Below are 18,331 nucleotides of genomic sequence, written 5' to 3'. Positions count from 1 at the left end.
AGGTCTGAGAATAATAAACGTCTGATGCTGCCGAAATATGAAGCCCAACTGGGGATATAATATGCAGCTTCTCATATCCTCGCGCGCTGTTCCTGCGCGAACGCATAATGACGGAAGCGCTCGGCGCTAATTAATCATCTCGGCGAGATGCCGGATGAGCTGTAGCCGGCTTTCCGCGTCGCGGGGAAAAAAGCAAATGTTGATTAAGTGTCACCTGAGAGCTCCCCCCCCCACCCCCCCACCCCTTCCGAGCCGGGGCCTGTTTAATTCGGAAAGTGCAAGTGGTTGTGGAAGGCACCTGTCAACTTTAATTTAAGTGTGCAGAGCCTCCAGTTTGCGCAGAGGCAACGCTCAGCATCAGCCGCTCTGGATGGGATCCAGTCTGATTTCATGCGAGGCTCATGAGCAGCTTGTTTCTCTGCTTTTCTCAGGTCAACGGCACAGAAATCGAGTACGAGTTTGAGGAAATCACTCTGGAGCGGGTAAGTGGCCGGGTTTACACGCACGCTTTTTCTTCCCAATTGAAGATTTAAGGTCAACTGTTTACATGTGACGTGATCTGTGCCAATATGGTGCCGCTACATTTAACCAGGACAGCCGTCTTTACAGCTGTGTGACTGATCGATGAAAGCAGCACATGACTGATCAAAGATGGAGGTCTTTCGTCCCATCAACACAGAAGTTGCCATTGTTCTGACAGTTCATTGTTTCTTGATCTTTCTAAACTCAGGACGATGTTCAGCTCTTTCAGAGTTTGTATTAAAAAAAACAAATTCTCAGTTCTGTACTCTGCCTGGAGGCAGGCATATTTTTTATTTAATTTTGTGGAGCTGCAAACCTCACCTCATTGTGCTGTATAGCACTGTGTATGGCAATGACAATAGAAATATGTTCTATTCTAATGTTTTTTTCAAGTGATAAAATTTCGCTTTTGATCCATTTGAGAAAATTAATTTTCCACCTTTGTGAACCAGAGGCCTGTTTATTCTGATTGAGCTGTTCATATGGAGCATTTGAATATTAGGCTCCATACAAACCCATTCAGTGTCTCACGTCCCCCCCAGAATTTTTTCGAGATTGCGCCTCAGTTTGCACATCAAATTGATCGTAAGCGTTCGACTGCACACCGAATTCCCCTCCTCGTCACGACACCTAAATTTAGCGCAGTTTGTGTTCCCAATCTCGCATGATTTGACTCAAAAAGGAACTCGTGCGTGGGGCATGAAAAAGTTATATCCCTCGCAGCCCTGTGAAAGGATGGCTCGGCCGCAGCAGATGTGGCACAGTTGGCACGCACTCGTAAACGAATGTCCCAGCCGCTGAGATGGAAATATTGGCCAAGTGGACGCTAGCAGGCGCCGAATGGCAGGCAGCTCCAACACAATCAAGAGCCCAAACGACAGCAGTCGAAGCAGCAAAATGGAAAACCACCAACAAAGCGAGCCGCTGCCTGATCTTAATAGAGAAGTGTCTGGGCTAATACTCGAGCACCGAGCACACTAGGGACTCTCTGCAGGGTTTTTTAATCAACCGCTGCCTCCACAAGCTAACAGTTTAATCAGAGCTCCAGTTTCATTTAGTGACCAGACATCAGGGGGATTTAATTTGCACAGCGGACAAAATGCAACCCCGCTCTGAAATATCTGGTCTTCATCATCCTGCTGCGTCTTAAACTCAATATTTCATGCTCAAGTCACACCGGCAACCGGTCGGGAAGCAATAACCAACTCAAGTGGGAACACTAGCCACTTGGTTTTTCGACATTGGGACGCATCAGGGAGCGGTTTAGGGCCTGATAGCTTTTTAAAGAGGAGATATAAACAGTGAAACACATATGTCAATTTTCCTCTGACCTGAATACACTAAAAAAATCCTGATTCTGTGTATTCAGAGTGAGTGATAATGAAAACCCACGTGCATGCTTCTGGAAAATGCTCATCTGCAAACCAAGTCAATGTGGCATGGTAGCATCGGTGATAAATCTCGCCAGTGGGGATTAGTCCAAATTAGGCTTAGAGTCAACAACTTGACAAACTTTGCCAATTCTAAATGATGTGTAAAAAGTCACTTGGGTGCGTCAAATTGATTCCATTTTTAAAGTCGTGTAAAGTCAGCACAGAGGCAGTGGTGGTGGTTTTCCAGGCATCTGCACTGAGACCTGATGTGTTTGTGTCAGGGCATGCTTAGGCCCTGTTGTCACTGACTGCTTTCCGTGGCCACAGGGTAACTCGGGGTTGGGCTTCAGCATTGCCGGAGGGACAGATAACCCACACATCGGCGATGATCCCGGCATCTTCATCACCAAAATCATCCCAGGAGGAGCGGCCTCGGAGGACGGGCGCCTGAGGTCAGTTCAGCTCTTGTTTTCAGTGAAGAAATAACTGGAAGGTTTTTAGATCCAAGTCCAAGCACACACACACACACACACACATACATACACACACTTTTCTTAAAAAAAAACAAAAAAACTTAGGGATACATTTGTTAGGAGATGAACAGATGTATTCCTAAGGAGAAAGATTATCGCCTACAAGTTGGAGACGGTTTACTAATGGTGAGGAAAGTCAGGATACAGGTCAAATCCCACCAAGTAGAGTCGTAGCTATCAATGATTCTTTTTCAATTATTATAATTATTCAATTATTTGAGGTGACAAAAAAAAATCTCTCTCCCATTTATCTCACTCCACTTTCTTACCATATACAACTGGTATCTGAATTTTGAATGACAGTACAAGCAGCACAAATGCATTTCTCCCCCAAATCAGACTCTGGTCGCTTACGTATGTGGCCTGAAGTTGGATGTACATTTGATGTTTTGCAACGCGACTTCAGTCGGGACGGTCACGTCGCATTTCATCCGAATTTTACATCACCAAAACGCAACAGACAGCACAAATCTGGAGGGCGCGGGAGGAGGCGGGAGGAGGCGGCGCCTGCCGAAATGAAATGATGCTATGGCCAAAACAAGCGTTGCAGACCGACAACGGCCATGAAGCTAAGAAAGTGACGTCTTCCCACGATCATCTCTCGACCGTGGTGTCGTCGACTCCGATCGCACAACACCTTAAAAGCTGACACACACACACGCACTGAGACTCCACATCTTCTACTGCAGCGCACTAGATATCATTTGAGATAATGTCAGGTGTGGCGCGAAAAATTAGCCAATGCCACTTTATGATTTGAAACACTGGGTGAGTGTAAATGACTGAAGAGACTTTATTGTCATTGTGAGGCTAAAAAGTGTCATTTCATTTTGTGGTATTTTTGGTTGGTGGTGTGCCATGGGCTTTTTCAATGTACAAAATGTGCCGTGGCTCAGAAAAGGTGGAAAAACACTGTCCTACATAGAACTGGACCCTGAAAAAAAACATAGGTACTGGAGGTTTTAGTTGAAGCCACTTCCTGTGAATTATTCCAAACATCCGCATCTCAAGCATTTACTGTCGCATCGTATATTCCTGCTGGACTCATTAAGGATTCACAGAGCAGATCTCCAGAGATCCGGGCCGGGGACAAATCACTCTACGCTTATAATTGCCGGTCACTAACTTTAAGGTGGGAAACAGGACTTTATGCATTATGGATGGGGAGAGGGTCTAATCTCTGCACGAGAGGCCTGATAGCGACTTGGACTGGACCATTACAAGAGCCATGCACACTTCCTGTCACCGCTCTCTGGGACACTGGAGAGCAAAACTTAATGTACAGTCCCAACTCTCTGGGCAGCTCAGGGTTTTTTAGAGTTCTCTCTGATGTGGTGTCTCTCTCTCTTGAGGAGTCAGAAAAAACCTGGAGTCAGAACTTCTAATTTTAGAATAACATCATGGACTGTGTGAATTTTATTGATGATGTGACACGGCTAATTGACATTTAGACTTATTTTGCCACTACAAAAAAGTGATATTGCAGTGTCATAGTAAACTTAAATATGCATAGATCCGATAGACAAAAGAAATTAAGTTAATCAACTTAATTTCTTTCTTTAGTTAATGAATTAAGTTTAAATCATAATTTATATTCTAACAAAAGAAGGTGTGCAATTGCTTTGCATTGACCTGAAACAAAACAGACTTAAGAATAGCTGTATATTGATGTGTGTGTGTGTGTGTGTGTGTGTGTGTGTGTGTGTGTGTGTGTGTGTGTGTGTGTGGTCCCAGCTGGTCCCTGAGAGCGCCCCCAGGAGGGTTGTGTCCTTGAGTGCCAGGGCATAGATGTTTTGGTCGGCCCCTCGGGGGGGTGGGATTTCAAACTGAGCTGCTTACTGATTTTTTTTTTTTTTTACACACTGGCATCCTCCCCCACCGTGTGCATACACTGACTGACTCACGGTCCAACACACGCGTCACACAAACACATGTACCTCAGAGACGTTGCCTTGTGCAGATTGAAAGGACGTGCATTTCCTTTGCAGGAAGACGTCTCCTACCTGCTTGTTCTGACCTGTTAACACCCTTGAATCATTTGTCTTAACACTTGAACTTGGTGTAATTAACCAAGGAGCAACATGAGTGAGTGCAGCCCAGTTGCTGCCGGTTGTTGACTGGCTGCACTTCACGCTAAACTCACTGTTGTTTCCCCACCAGAGTGAACGACTGCATCCTGCGGGTGAACGATTCAGACGTGTCCGAAGTTTCCCACAGCAAGGCAGTGGAAGCCCTGAAGGTTGCCGGTTCCATCGTCCGACTGTACGTGCGGCGCCGCAGACCCATGCTGGAGACCATCATTGAGATCAAACTCGTCAAAGGACCCAAAGGTGGGCTGAGACACGTGGATCCGCCCCCCCGTCCACGTCCACGTGTTTGTTCCCCGAACGAAGTCGTGTCGCGACTGATTCTCTGAGACAAACGCTGCTTCTCACAGGGCTCGGCTTCAGCATCGCCGGTGGTGTCGGGAACCAGCACATCCCCGGCGACAACAGCATATACGTCACCAAGATCATCGATGGAGGCGCGGCGCAGAAAGACTGTCGGCTACAAGTGGGAGACAGGTTACTCATGGTGAGTACAAATCAGGATACGGGTCAAATCCGACCGAGGAGAGGTGTAGCTCTCAATGGTTCTCTTCTATTCAAGTTGGTTGAACAATTGTTTGAATGGACGAAAAAATGTGTATAAAGATGTGGGGGAAGAAAACCGATAAACAGCTTCCAAACAGAGTCTACAACCAGTTGAAACAACGGGCACAAAAAGTATAAAAGTAATGGGACCTAGACAATCAAAACAGCAGAACTAATGTGCAGCAGCAGTGAAGCTAAGGAAACAAAGCATCGACCCCTGAAAACTGTAATTGAATATTTTTTTAGCCAATTTCCAGTCATTTAATTGATCTGTCCTTTCAGCTCTACAACCAAGGAAAACAGTAGTAATAATATTAATGTCTGTCCATTATGATTTCTGAATTACTACATTGTCTGTACAAGTTTCCCGGAGAGTAGCGTCGATCCTGTGAACCCTCCTTAGACCCACTGTGTGCAGAACATTGTGCAGAAGCAGGTGGTGCAATCACAGACGCTGAACTATAACCAAGTATGACGAGAAGTGATGTCCTGCACTCGCTTTGAAAGCCGGGAAGCGGCGCAGTAGCGTCACAGCAAGCTTGCCTAATCAGCGCTTAATTTAATTCGCTTCCTGCAGGGGAGTTCTCACTCTAACGCCATCTGTCATAATCCAGCCTCCCTGAGACTGAAAGCCGCCTGGACTCATCCAAATGGAGCGGCGGCTCCAGGTCGTTCAGACTGACCCAGTGAGTGTCTGTCCGACTGCAGGTGAACAACTACAGTCTGGAGGAGGTGTCCCACGAAGAGGCCGTGGCCATTCTGAAGAACACGTCTGACGTGGTCTACCTAAAGGTGGGCAAGCCCACCAATGTCTACCTGTCCGATCCCTATGGGCCTCCTGATATCACGCACTGTAAGTTCTTCTATTCAAAGTGGCTCCTTAGCCTTTCGTCTCTTTAGCATGAGTAGCTTCTCTCCACATCTAAGGTCCAGGTTTTTGTTCTGCTTGTAGGTTCAGATCTGCACAAACATCCCTTCAGGCTGGACACGTGAATGTTTTTTTAATCTGGTCCAGAGTCAGAACATCAGTTTTTTTGCTCAAGGCAGCTGTCTACGTTTTTGCTAGAAGTGGTCACAGAATGAGAATGTCTTGTAAGGCTTATAAATCAAATTCTAGATTCATTCTTCGTTGAAATCATTTAATTTAAAATGAAACCTCTGCTCAGGTGAAAGAACCAATAATGATTAAATAGTTTCACTCTTTCCACGAATGTATCTCCCCAAAGGCCTTTTCCATGATTATCATCCAAACTTATGCAACCCTAAACCAAGACTGTGAAATTTATTTGAATTTTATTTTGTCAGCAAACTAAGTGTAGCATTACTGTGACGTTAATATGAAATGCCTGTGCGAAAGATAAAGATCACGCTCACTTCTGAACCTTGAACTGAGATGCTCCCAGGTCACCTCACACTGATGGACGGCAACACATTGTTTCTGGCCAACCACAAAATCTGAATATGAGATTCTTGTAACTTCTGGAACTTACACAATGGGCGACTTGATCATTTGTTATTGGAGAGCGTTGTTGGAGAAATTAGGAAAAGTTAATTAGACGCCATTGCCCTGTAGAGGATAGAAAGATTCAGTTGCAAAGTAAGATGATGATTCTCTCGGCCTCGTTGCGGCTGCCAACTAACTTTGTGCGACTCTCCGCTCCACAGCTTTCTCTCCGGCAATGGAAAATCATATCTCCTCCCCCATCAACAGCGGCACTCTGGATTACAAGTCCGGCCTCCCCCCAATCTCCCCCGGCAGTTATTCCCCTCTCCCTAAGCACTTACTTGGTGAAGAGGATATAAACAGGTTGGATGGTTTTTCCTTCTTACGGTAATTACCTCCCTTCCTGACAGACTTCTAGAACCTCAGGTAGACGACATGTCCCCATCCTGTCCCCATCCTGTCCGGCTGATCTGTGTTGCTGCTGTACTAGATCCCTTGTCGGCCTGCCCCTCGTGTATATGTGTGTTTGTGTGTGTTTTGCTTTGTTTTTTTTCCGTCTCCGTTGCAGTGAAGTCGCAGAATGTTGAGTAGTAGAAGATCAACATAGCATTGCATACTGGATCTTAAAGTCTTTCTGTTTCTGTTAGTCAGACGTGGTTTGAGTGAGACGTTCATGATGAAAAGCTTGCTGAACTCGTTTGAACTGCGACTGGATCTGCTTAAAGGACTGTAAAGACTTTATCAAATGACTCAAAGTAGTTTTAGTTGGCCCATGTTTTCCCGACATTGCTTATCGAGGCTCTGCTCCATTCTGGCCAATGCTACTTTAAATGATGCCTAACCCTGTGAATATTGTTTTGGCCGGACCTGGATCTAAAGCTAGTTTTATTGACAAGATAACTTTCTGTTCTAATTTGATGAGTTGAGTGTCAGTGTGTTCCGAAACCACAAAACAACCAGTGAAAACAAAATATATTGTAACTGACAAGGCAAGTTTCCCCTCAGTGGTATGAATTAGAGATGTTAAAACCCACGCTGGAATATTTAACAGCATATTGCAGCGCTTTCTAAAACTGAAAGACTTCTGCAAATACAATTTTAATAAGTCATAAAGAATGAAAAGCTCTTTAGTAAAATATTCTTTCATAAACAGTGGGCCCAAACTCCTTTTTGAAACATATATAAGCTTTGAAATGTCAGTGTCACTCTTGAGCAGCAGAAAAACAGAGCGTCCCATTCCAAACAGGGGGAAGCCTGACACATCCTTCTGGAATAAGCCTTGAGCAAACATTAGCAGCTCCCCACCTCAGCTGCCCACAAGCCTAATCCCAAAGCAAGCTGCCATGCGATTTAGGGCTCCGTGGACCCAAACTTACTAGCAAGTCAAACCTTAGTGTGCTGAAAATGTCGCCCGATTGATTCTGCTCCTTCTCCACCATGTGGTCTCTTCTGGGTCAAAGCTGCACATTGAATGTTTGATGTCACATTGCAGATTCTGTATGTTCAGAGAAAAGTGTGTCTAGGCGGAGCAGGAAGGGTGTCGGTCGAACCAAAACCACAGAGGGGCGGCTTGAGACTCGCGCAGAGGCTGAGTGAAGGACCCTTGTCGTAAGCTTTGTTGAGTGAGGGATTAGTCGTCCATTCTCTCTGGAGTTAAGAGGTTTACTGTATGTCTTTGGTCAAGGTGCATCCCTTGTAGCCTATGAGATTAGCGCATTGCTTAATGTGTAGCCGTGCTCATGGCTGCTTGCATCACTTTTTGTCCTCTGCTCTCCTGCGGTTCGCGTTCAGGTTAAATGGAAGAAGGTCAACCTGCTCTCGGAACACTTCAAATGATGACAGCAACAACAACAAAAAACATTAAAGCTTTGAATTGAAATGTTTTTAAATTCTGAGATGATCAAAGGCGTTGGACTTTTCTCGCAGTCAGGAAGGTGTTTGAAATGATACTTGTACAACAGTCAACAATCCAAAGGCCTCTCTAGTGCCTGTTTCCCCACGAGAGGGCCTCTGCCCGAGTGACAGTGAACGCAACTTAATCCTCGATGCTTCCTGTGAAAACCGAAGCAGCAGATGAAGCGATTTGTTTTTGAATGAGCCAATGTTAAACACAGAGGTGTTTTTTGTCCATTCACATACTTCTATATTTGACTTGGCAGCGTATAGAAATACACATTTCTAGAGATTGATCGAAAATTCGTAATGTCACAATAGCTCAGGTTCGTGATTGTTCTAGCCTCTGAGATCGCTGAGCAGCTTGCTAGGTTTTGTCCCATTCCAAACATCAGGACCACTTAAGGTGACCACAGGAAAGTGTGGGAGCCTGTAAACTAAGGGCTGTTTTTGGAAATCCATTGACTTGAATAATTAGTTGTGTGAAAAATGAAAAATGGGTGTTATATGGGCATTTAAAAGGTTTCAGGAGATCTTCTGAAAAACAGATAAATACGGTTAAGCAGCTGTTAGAGATGCTTCAATGGTCGGGCAGCATCTGTACTCAGTCCTCTTCCAGCTGAAAGTTTTGTCCTCTAGTTCAGGGAAAATCAGCAGGTCAGGGGCGATACAAAATAACTACATAATGATTGGGATTTTCCTACGTTTCTTAGAAAATTACATTATTTTGCTACATTCAAGAAAATGAAGAGCCAGCCGCTGGAGCGGAACAAGCGCTCCAACAGTGTTGTCATGTAGTAAAGTTAGAATAGTATAGAAGGATGGGATAACCAAAAAAAAAGCTGAATGTAACAATAAAGAAGTTATAAATAATAGCCGAGGAGAGTGAAAATTAAGAATGTAATTTAGAGTTGCCACGGATGAGAAACTAGTTCTAGGGGTTCCTGGGGCCAAAAAAGTTTGAGAGCCACCGCTTTATATTTGTTTATATTATTGTCTTGTTTTTAATATTTCACAGCGTCTTATTTTGATCTTAGATTAAAACTGTCGCTCTTCGCCAGCAACATTCCTCTTGTCTGCCGGTTTCAGAAAAAAAATAAATCCTAAGAGATGAGCAAAGTAAGAATCTCATGAATAAAAGAAAGAGAGAGAGATGAACTGTGCCCCTCCTCCCCCCAGCGGCCCTCAGCACAGACTCCTTTCAGACTCTAAAAGGCACCTGTGGGTCTTTGCAAGGTCACTGCTTTCTGCTCTGATCCGGACTGACTGACTGGCTGCCTCAGCTCAGCCCGTCGCCGTGTCAATGACTCAGCAAGAAAAAAAAACAGCGTTGTCCTCCGTCATGGTTTCTGCTTTTTTTTTTCCTTTTCTTTTTTTTTTCTTTTTTTTTACCACCAGTTCATCTCATGGTACCGCGCACACGTGCAAGGGGAGGAAGCTGGCTGAAAGGGTTTGGTCTTGAACACATGTTCCAGTTAAATATACAAGACTTCATCTTGCTATTTATGATCTCTGACCTTAAACCTGCCCCGAGCGCCCAAAAACAAAAAAGAAGCAGGGATTGTTTAAGCCAGGGGTGTCAAACTCAAATACACAGTGGGGCCAAAATGTGAAACTTGGACAAAGTCACGGGCCAACATTGATATTTATTGTATATTGTATTGTATAACAGTGAACCTTTTTAGATGGACCCAAACAAGTTTTGCTTCAACCTGAATATGGAACAAGCAAAGCTGAATGCTATACAATAAATAACTTGATACTGCACACATGCAAAATTGAATTTCAAATTAAAAACTCATTTTCCCTTTTAGTTATAAATTTGAAAGTACAGAATAGAACTTTATTGATCCCCCAAGAAGGAGAAATGTGTGTTGTTACAGCAGACAGAAGTGTCAACGTTTCTGTGCCAATAGTGACAACACATCAACAATAAATGATGACAATAAATAAGAGAAAAAAAATATATATATATATATATATATAAAGAACAATAAACAGGATAAGCTAAAATAACAATAAACCATTTTTTGCATTGGATTTGTATTATTAGCGATACATGCGCTGTATAATACCGGCGGGCCAGATCTATTAGTGATTTGTATTTTTGCCATATTTGCTCCGCGGGCCAGAGTTTGACACCTATGGTTTGAGCAGTTGAAGTCACCTAATTGCTGCTGCTGCTGCTGCTGCTGCTGCTGCGTTCTCGGACCTTCCTGCTGATGTTTCCCTCTGACGGCACTGTCACGTCAGTCGGCCGCGTTGAAATGTGATTTATGGGACATTTAAAGGGCAGCTGGCGACGGTCGATTCAGTGGAGCGGAAGGGGGGGGGGGATAAAACTAGCCGGTCTCACAAATGCCAGTTGAATGTTGGCAGGTGGTGGGGCTTGAGGTTCCCTCCCTCCGCGGCCGCTTCGATCTCGACCTCGGCGCAAACTCGCGGCGCCCCGGTCAGCATGTAAACGAAGGATTTTACATGCAGACGACAAAGAGGTGGCGTTTAGGTGAGAGTTCGCCTCGAGGCGGTGACGTCACCGGGGCTAGCTGACATGACATTCTGCGTGTGTATGAGCGAGCGAGCGAACGCACTGGCATTACTGAAGTTGAGCCGCATGCGCACTCCCTTGCCGACGTGGACGGACCTCACATGTTTTACGCAAACACGCCGCACTGTGCGCTCCAGTTGGCCCACTTGAAACAACAGTTGCACACAAACACACAAACGCACTCACACTGTGCCTGTCACAGAGTGTCTGGGCCGCATCAGTTTGCTTTGTGTCTGTTGTTGTTGTTGTTGTTGTTGTTGTTGTTGTTGTTGTTGTTGTTGTTGTTGTTGTTGTTGCTTTGTTTTGTTTTCAAGTCGTCTCGTTTCCTTGCATGCGCTTCTGTTGTTTTCTGATCACTGTCTGATTGCGCAGAAACATCTGAGTGTGTTGACAGGTTTTATTTCATTTTTGCTTTTTTACGTACACACCAAAACTGTACCTTTTTTTTCATATCTTGCTAGAAATCCGACATTAGATGACGGGGACGGTCACAGGTTTGATTCGCAGCACTTCCAGTTGAGGTGAGATATTAATTGTTGCCACCTACCGGCCACTGCATGCCCTCGCACGTCCATTACATGTGCAACAGTCGAAGATGCAAAGCATGGTGACTATGTACGAACAAGCGAGAGGAGGATGTGATAATCAAGCATCACCGGTATTATTTTCTTTTTGTAGTGGATATCAATCATTTTAGGACGGTTCAGATGACAGATAGTCCGGATACTCTTATATTAGAACTAGATAGCACTTTGCATTTGCAAAGGTGCCCAAAATGATTTTTTTTTTTTCTTTCTCAGAAATCATGACACAGTTCAGTTGGGGATCGATCGTAATTTCTGTCATATTTTTCTGAACGAGGGAAACTTGGTTCTCTTTTGTAGAATCATTGCAGAAGAGATATTGATACATCAAGTTGATTATTCGAGACTACTTCTACTAATTTATATCACTTTGTTAAAATTATAAAGTTATGTGTATTTATATAAATTAAAAATGTTTTTAAATCTGGAAGTTTTTAACAATGAAATTCATGTTTTCATCAACACTATATCAATGCAACCATCAAAACCAGTGTGCGTATGTGTGTGTGTGCCTGTGAGAGTTTTCTTCCTTGTTGTGCTGCTGTAACAATTCCTCCACTTCATGAATTTCCTATAGAACTTTATCAAACTATTGAAAAACTCAACATGACGACACGTTTATGTGGCAGCTTGGCCAGGATTTGCTGTGCATAGACTTACATACATTTTCAGTCTTTTCTCTCTAACTGTTCGCACGCTCATCTTAATACGAATCCCCTTACTGTTTGACCTCAAGCTGACACTTCACTCGTTCTCCACGAAGCAAAAATGTTTCAACGTAGGATGCCCTCTAGGATGCGACACCGTCTAGACTAGACTAGCGTCATATCTACACTTTGCCAAGATCTCAGCCCTCCCTCCCCCCTCCGTCCCCCACAACTCATCTTACCCTGTTTTATTTCTTTGATCCTCTGTCTCCTGTTTCTCCATCTGTGCCTCCCAGACCCTTCCCGGCCCACCGCAGCATCCCGTCACTAACCTCTCTGCTCTTGTCTTTACCCCACTGTAGGACTCCCGAGCCAGTTTACAGCACTGTGAACAAACTTTGTGACAAAGCACCCTCCCCCAGACACTATTCCCCATTTGAGTGCAACAAAAGCCTCCTCCACTCCACCCCCCTCCCCAGCTATCACTTAAGCCTGTTCCCTGACTCAGACATCTCCAGGTATTTTCTGCTACCATGCTCACCACTTGTCTGCCAGTGTCCGAACCCCCCAGCGCACCCCGTGGAAACCTGCATGCCACCGCCACCCTCTGTCGTCTCCATCTTATCCTCATGCGTTGTTTGCTTGCTCCCAGTGTCTGTTTCCTCAAACTAACATGCTTTCCTGTCCTTCATTTGTGTGTCTATCCTCAGGGCTCTGATTGAAAAGGACCCTCATAGTTTTATATTTATGAGGCAACAGATAGGGCACTCAGACAGTGTACTTGCATTGAGCAAAAACACAAATACTCTCTTATCAGTGTTAGCCTCTCTTGCATTTTAGCTTTCCTTGATTATCGTTGTATCTTTTTCTGTACAAGATGTATGAACAATTATTTTTTAGAAATTAATTGACACACCAGATTTGTCCAATGTGGAACTGGAGGACATATCCACGTGCATAAAGAATAATGTGTGCATGGGTGAGTATGAATGTGTGTGCTACTCTGTGATATAAGATAAGATAAGGTGGTGTTATTCCCAAGAAAGGGAATGCATCTCCTATATAGGCTAATGGCCTTAAACAGAATCATCCTGCTAAATGTCAAAACTTACCAAAATACATCGAAACATTACAAAAAAAGTGGTGTCAGTAGCATCAGAAAGTTCAGCCACTCAACTAGCAAACGGACACAAATTCACTCCATCCACGACTAACCAGACAGAGAAAACACGTGATAAACTGAGACAAAGCATGTCACAGCAACTTCTCACCAACTTTACCCGATCTCTCCGCCCTCGCTCCTCATTTCTAACACCGAGTTGTTTTTTTTTCTGTTTTCAATATCTTCTGTATTGTTCTCGACCACAGCCCAATGTGTCATTCTTTGCTCTCTGGCTGTGGTTCTGTATTGTGTCCAGTCAGTGGTTCCTCTCCTGACTCCTGCATTGCGGTGGTGCACTGGCACCACTATTGCCTCTCGCCAGGAAGGTTCCCTTCCTGTGTTCCCATCAGGGGCCTCTCCACGTGGACTTTGCATGTTCATCTGTTACTAATGTTCAATGATTAATCTCGCACTGTCTGTACTGGGGTTGACTGTCAACGTCAACACACATGACAGCGGCCATCTACTAAATTCCTTTCATGTAGTTAATATTGTTTAGTATTTTGTTTGGTATAAATACACCTGTGCCATCTTTTTTGGATCTGTTAAAGATTGTTTTTATGGGCTTGATAACTTCCTAATACCAACTGTCCCCCCATTCTGTTTAAAGGATGTTGTATCCATATTTTAAAAGTCCACTGTGTAAAGACACAGTCAAATGTAATGATAAGGAGGCAAACAATGGTAATGTTTTCTTCCTGTTTTATGGTCCCTGATTTGATTGCTACCTTATTCTAATACCAGCTGTGATGTCGACGTTAAAATCGCAAAAGCCAGGCCACTGTGTAATTTGAAACCCTTAACATTAGCAAATAAAAACACACAGTTCTTTCTTTTGAAAGACTTTGTCTGATTAAAAACATAGGCGCCTCATTTCGATTCCACTTCATGCGAGTAGATCTCTTCAAATGTCACACACTGGGCTTTTAAATGCCAATTTATTCTGTAGGGAACAAAAGGCGCGTTGCAACATCAACCAAATGTGTCCCAAGCAAAAAAAGTAAAAGGTTGTAGAATGTTGCAAATAGGGCTTGGAAGACATCACTTGTAGTATTTGAACATAATGAGAATAGCCTAAATGTTTGCTGCAAGTCGAGCAGCAATAATTTGTTTAATCAATTTAAAAAGACAAAATGTCAAAAATTGGGTTTGGACCTTTGAGTTTCAGGAGACATTCAGTGCTGCTCTTTAAAAGCCTCACTCCCTTAGCCTGCGTTGCCTCATTATTTTTTTTTTATTGCAATTCGCATTTACACCAGCAGATGGCAGTGTATTTCTAATAGTCATGATAATGCCCCACTGCTAGATACTTCTTTTTTTTTTTTTTTAGACAAGCAGGTTTACGTCCCATTGATATTACATTATGGGGACTAATTAGCTGAAATGTAATCCGATTACTGCTTTGTTTAGTTTGTTGCGGATTGTTCTATTTTATTTTAAAGTTGTAAGCACCTAAACAAGGTTTCATATTCAAGACTACAGAATAGAATTCTTCTCATCTTTTCCTATGAAATTAGAAAGAGCAAAGACGATGCATTCTGTAGCAGCCCATATCGACATGTTTTTTGTCAGGACATCAGCCCTAGTGTTTTTGCACCACAGTGAGATGGAGGGGAGAATTAAAGGAAAGGTAGCCAGCGCGTGTCAGTGTGTGTTAGCATGTGACCAGCTTCTTTTTCAGTCAAAGCTGAATTGGGGACAAGTGATCCTAAGTAGAGCACCATCCCCCGGTGGAGCTCCAGTAAGTCTTCCAGCCTGAGCAAAAGCACCAGTGAGGCTTTGGTCGACCTGCCGACCGCGCGATCGTATCCAACGTGTCGTCCGACCTCCGCCGACCGACCAAGCGAAGATGCTGCAGTCTTCTGACTCTCCCGAGCTGATGTACTACCTCAACTGTCTGTACAGGGAACCCAGGAAGGTGGTCCTGCACAAGGGCTCCACGGGCCTGGGCTTCAACATCGTGGGCGGCGAAGACGGCGAGGGCATCTTTGTCTCCTTCATCCTCGCTGGAGGCCCCGCCGACCTGAGCGGGGAGCTGAGGCGAGGCGACCAGATCTTATCGGTGAGTCTGAAGCTTCACATCCGAAGCATCGCAAAAACAAAGCTGGTTAACTGTCCTGCTTTGTGCCGCAACTTAAAAACCTTTCATCTGTATTAAATATAAGTTTCCTTCAGTGGAAAACAGCATGCTTACCCGGCTCATCCCACAAAAAACAGCTGCTCCCATTATATTATATGACAGTGTACTTGTTCTACTGGCCTAGATTGACTCCCACAGCCAAGCGTGGACAGCCAGTTCTTTTGAACAAGCCTCTAACTTTTCAATGCAAAACGATGGTCTGTCTTAAGTTGTTACTAAATATATACTGTATTACTAATGCAGACTTTGTGCATTATACTGGAATTGCTATAGCTTTGGCCACAGGACTGGATATATATGTACAAGTTTCCCACCGTTGACTGTGTGCAGCAGGCTTAGGTTGTTGCAAATGGTGCTAGTTTTATATTTTATTTTACTATATACCTTAAAATGTAATTTTCCCTCTTTTGCATTGTATTCCAATATGTTAATGTATGAAAATGAACGATTATCCAATCACATACCGGTAATTCTCTGGCAGTGGCCTGGTTTTGTAATCAAATGATAATTTGTCCTTCCTGTCAGCAGCTATTCACCGTACACTCTTCTAATTTCACACCTTCTATTTGCACTGATGAACATGCCCCTTCATACAGTTGCTCTACTTGCATGTATAAGGTTTCTGGTCCTCATTGTCATCGTGCTCAGATAACTGCGACCTAAAAAACATAAGGAGTGGCATTTTTAACTTAAAAAAAAAAACTTAAACAGCATTATAAAACTGTAGTTTTATGATAATATATCATCATTGCATTTTTTGTGTTGTTTCCTCTCTACACTAATATTGGATTTAAACAATCAGAATGTATTTAACTGAATTGATTTTAAGCTTCCTATGTATGTGCGCAGTACCTGACTATGTGTTCAACAAAACAAACAGATAAAAAAAAATGGCACAGGAGGAATCAAATTTCTTATTCTAGTTCCTATGATTGCTTGTGCAGCAGCATTCTAAATTGGTAGAGACTCACCAGGGTGACCTAATAATAGGAACCTCCAACAGTGCTGCCTAGGATAATAATGACATGAAATAATTTTTTCTCAAATTTTCTCTAATCTGATTCTCTTAATGCTTCAATAAATAACATGTTGCAGTGGTGGTAGCGACCATGGTGATGCTATAGTGATAAGGTTCAATTTCAGAGTTTCTCATTCCTGTCTGTGAAATGTTTGCTTAGCGCAATGCGTTACACGCACATGAACACTCACGTGAATGCTCCTCGTTTTGTCAAAACAGGTGAACGGCATCGACCTAAGAGGAGCCACGCATGAACAAGCAGCAGCAGCACTTAAAGGAGCGGGGCAGGTGGTCACCATCTTTGCCCAGTACAGACCAGAAGGTGAGTGGGGCAGGTTAGTTAGTTGGTTAGTTGTTGTACCTGCACAGCACATCAACACCAAGGCATAAAAGTCCTGATAAGCAGCGCAAACATGGTCAGCTTGTATCGACGTCAGATGCTTTCAAATACTCCACGTGGTTGGTATTATCTATCGCTCAGTGCCGCTGTGACTCTGAGTGCAGGATAAGCGGTGATAGAAGACAGAAGGATTAATATTAATAGATGAACTCTCTCGAACTGTCAGAATAGAACAGCAGCATTTTGTTTTGTTTCAAAGTATTAAAAAAAAAAAAAAAAGCCTTAAATGGGCCCTGAATAAAAAAAAAAAAACTTTTCACCTCATGTCTTTTTGTTGTTACTGGCATGTCGACTAACAGGCCAAGTATAAATATAAAATAATAAAACTTGCTGGATTTGTCCACGTTATGGCGTTGAAATGAACCGTTTTGGATTTTGGGGGGCTTGAGCTGATCATCACAGTAACTCTTCTGGACACTTGTGTGACCTCATGAGAGCGGCTGGCCAATCACAAGTGAGCAAGCTGTTCCAAGGTGAAGCAGGTGGGGGAGAGGAGAAGCTAAAATAGCCTCTTCAGGCTTTTTGACCAACCAAACCTGGTTTGTTGTTGGAAGTCGACCACCAAAATGAATGTATTACATCCCCTAATGCAGCTACAATTAGCTTTTTGTATTTCCTGGTGGCTACCACTGCTAGCAGCGTGCCACACATAACAGTCGCTCCGTGTCGAACCAATCTTTGCCCTATTCAAAAGGGTAGCATACTTGATGAAAAATCTGACATTTTCTCACACGCGGGCTGCTGAAGTCAGGCTAGAAAATGAATGATATCATTAAATTCAACAGGCGTCGACCTTACATCCGAGAATCTAGTCTTGCGCTCCGGTTGGTGTTTACGTTCGCATGCGCGCTGTAACGTGCGTTGCGTTCACGCTGATTCAGGTCCGTTGCGCCACCTGCCAACCTTCCTTAACTTAACATGTAGTGGACGGGACAGCTCTGACTGGTCGCTCCACATCATGCCTCCTCTGATTAAGGACAGCTCCAGCAGCAACGGCTACTGAGGGCTGTAGCGGCAGTGACTCATGCTCAGGGCTCTCGCTCTCTCAGTCGAGCCAAACTCCTCAAACTCTTTAGAGCCTGAGATTGAGAGCTGCGCTGGATGTTTGCCTCCAAGGTTGTACAGAAACTTGCCTGACTGTTCACTATTTCACACCGATCAAATAGAGTTAACCAGATTGATTCAACTCATCGTTTTTACCCCCAAACAGTATAAAGTAGATGCTGTCGTCACTCATGTAACACACAACTGTCCAGACGTTGTCCGCTGTTAGTTGCTTTTTAGTTTGTTCTGATATCTTGAATCAGTCTTGGATGGTCTTGATTCTGTTGGTCCAGCAGTATTTGGGACAGGTAGAGAAATTAACCTGTAATTTCTTTCTCAATTTGACCCCCCCCAGCAGAGTGAGTCAGTTATGCTTTCGGTCTTTCTAAA

General features: G+C 43.8%; 1 protein-coding gene across 21 annotated transcripts in view; it reads left to right on the top strand.

Moving 5' to 3' along the window:
• dlg2 (discs, large homolog 2 (Drosophila)) overlaps positions 1-18,331 on the top strand; it is a 122,344-nt gene that overhangs the window by 88,856 nt on the left and 15,157 nt on the right. For 12 of the 21 annotated variants that reach the window (XR_012926167.1, XM_076020043.1, XM_076020040.1 and 9 more), the window contains 10 exons: positions 432-482; positions 2,223-2,347; positions 4,589-4,758; positions 4,866-5,002; positions 5,770-5,914; positions 6,727-6,892; positions 11,408-11,467; positions 12,540-12,695; positions 15,245-15,401; positions 16,717-16,819. Coding sequence is in view for 20 of the 21 variants with exons in the window: in XM_076020043.1 (XP_075876158.1) it covers positions 432-482; positions 2,223-2,347; positions 4,589-4,758; positions 4,866-5,002; positions 5,770-5,914; positions 6,727-6,892; positions 11,408-11,467; positions 12,540-12,695; positions 15,245-15,401; positions 16,717-16,819 (1,270 nt within the window). In the remaining variant the exon portion in view is untranslated. The remainder of the gene's footprint in view (positions 1-431; positions 483-2,222; positions 2,348-4,588; positions 4,759-4,865; positions 5,003-5,769; positions 5,915-6,726; positions 6,893-11,407; positions 11,468-12,539; positions 12,696-15,244; positions 15,402-16,716; positions 16,820-18,331) is intronic. The other 9 variants (XM_076020055.1, XM_076020051.1, XM_076020058.1 and 6 more) reach the window with 6 other exon arrangements.

The sequence above is a fragment of the Nelusetta ayraudi genome, unplaced genomic scaffold, assembly GCF_046127955.1.
Source record: "Nelusetta ayraudi isolate G7.1 ecotype Tasmania unplaced genomic scaffold, CSIRO-AGI_Nayr_v1 ptg000011l, whole genome shotgun sequence".
Classification (NCBI taxonomy): Eukaryota; Metazoa; Chordata; class Actinopteri; order Tetraodontiformes; family Monacanthidae; genus Nelusetta; species Nelusetta ayraudi.
Note: the sequence above shows the minus strand (reverse complement) of the source record. Positions and strands in the feature narration are given on the sequence as shown.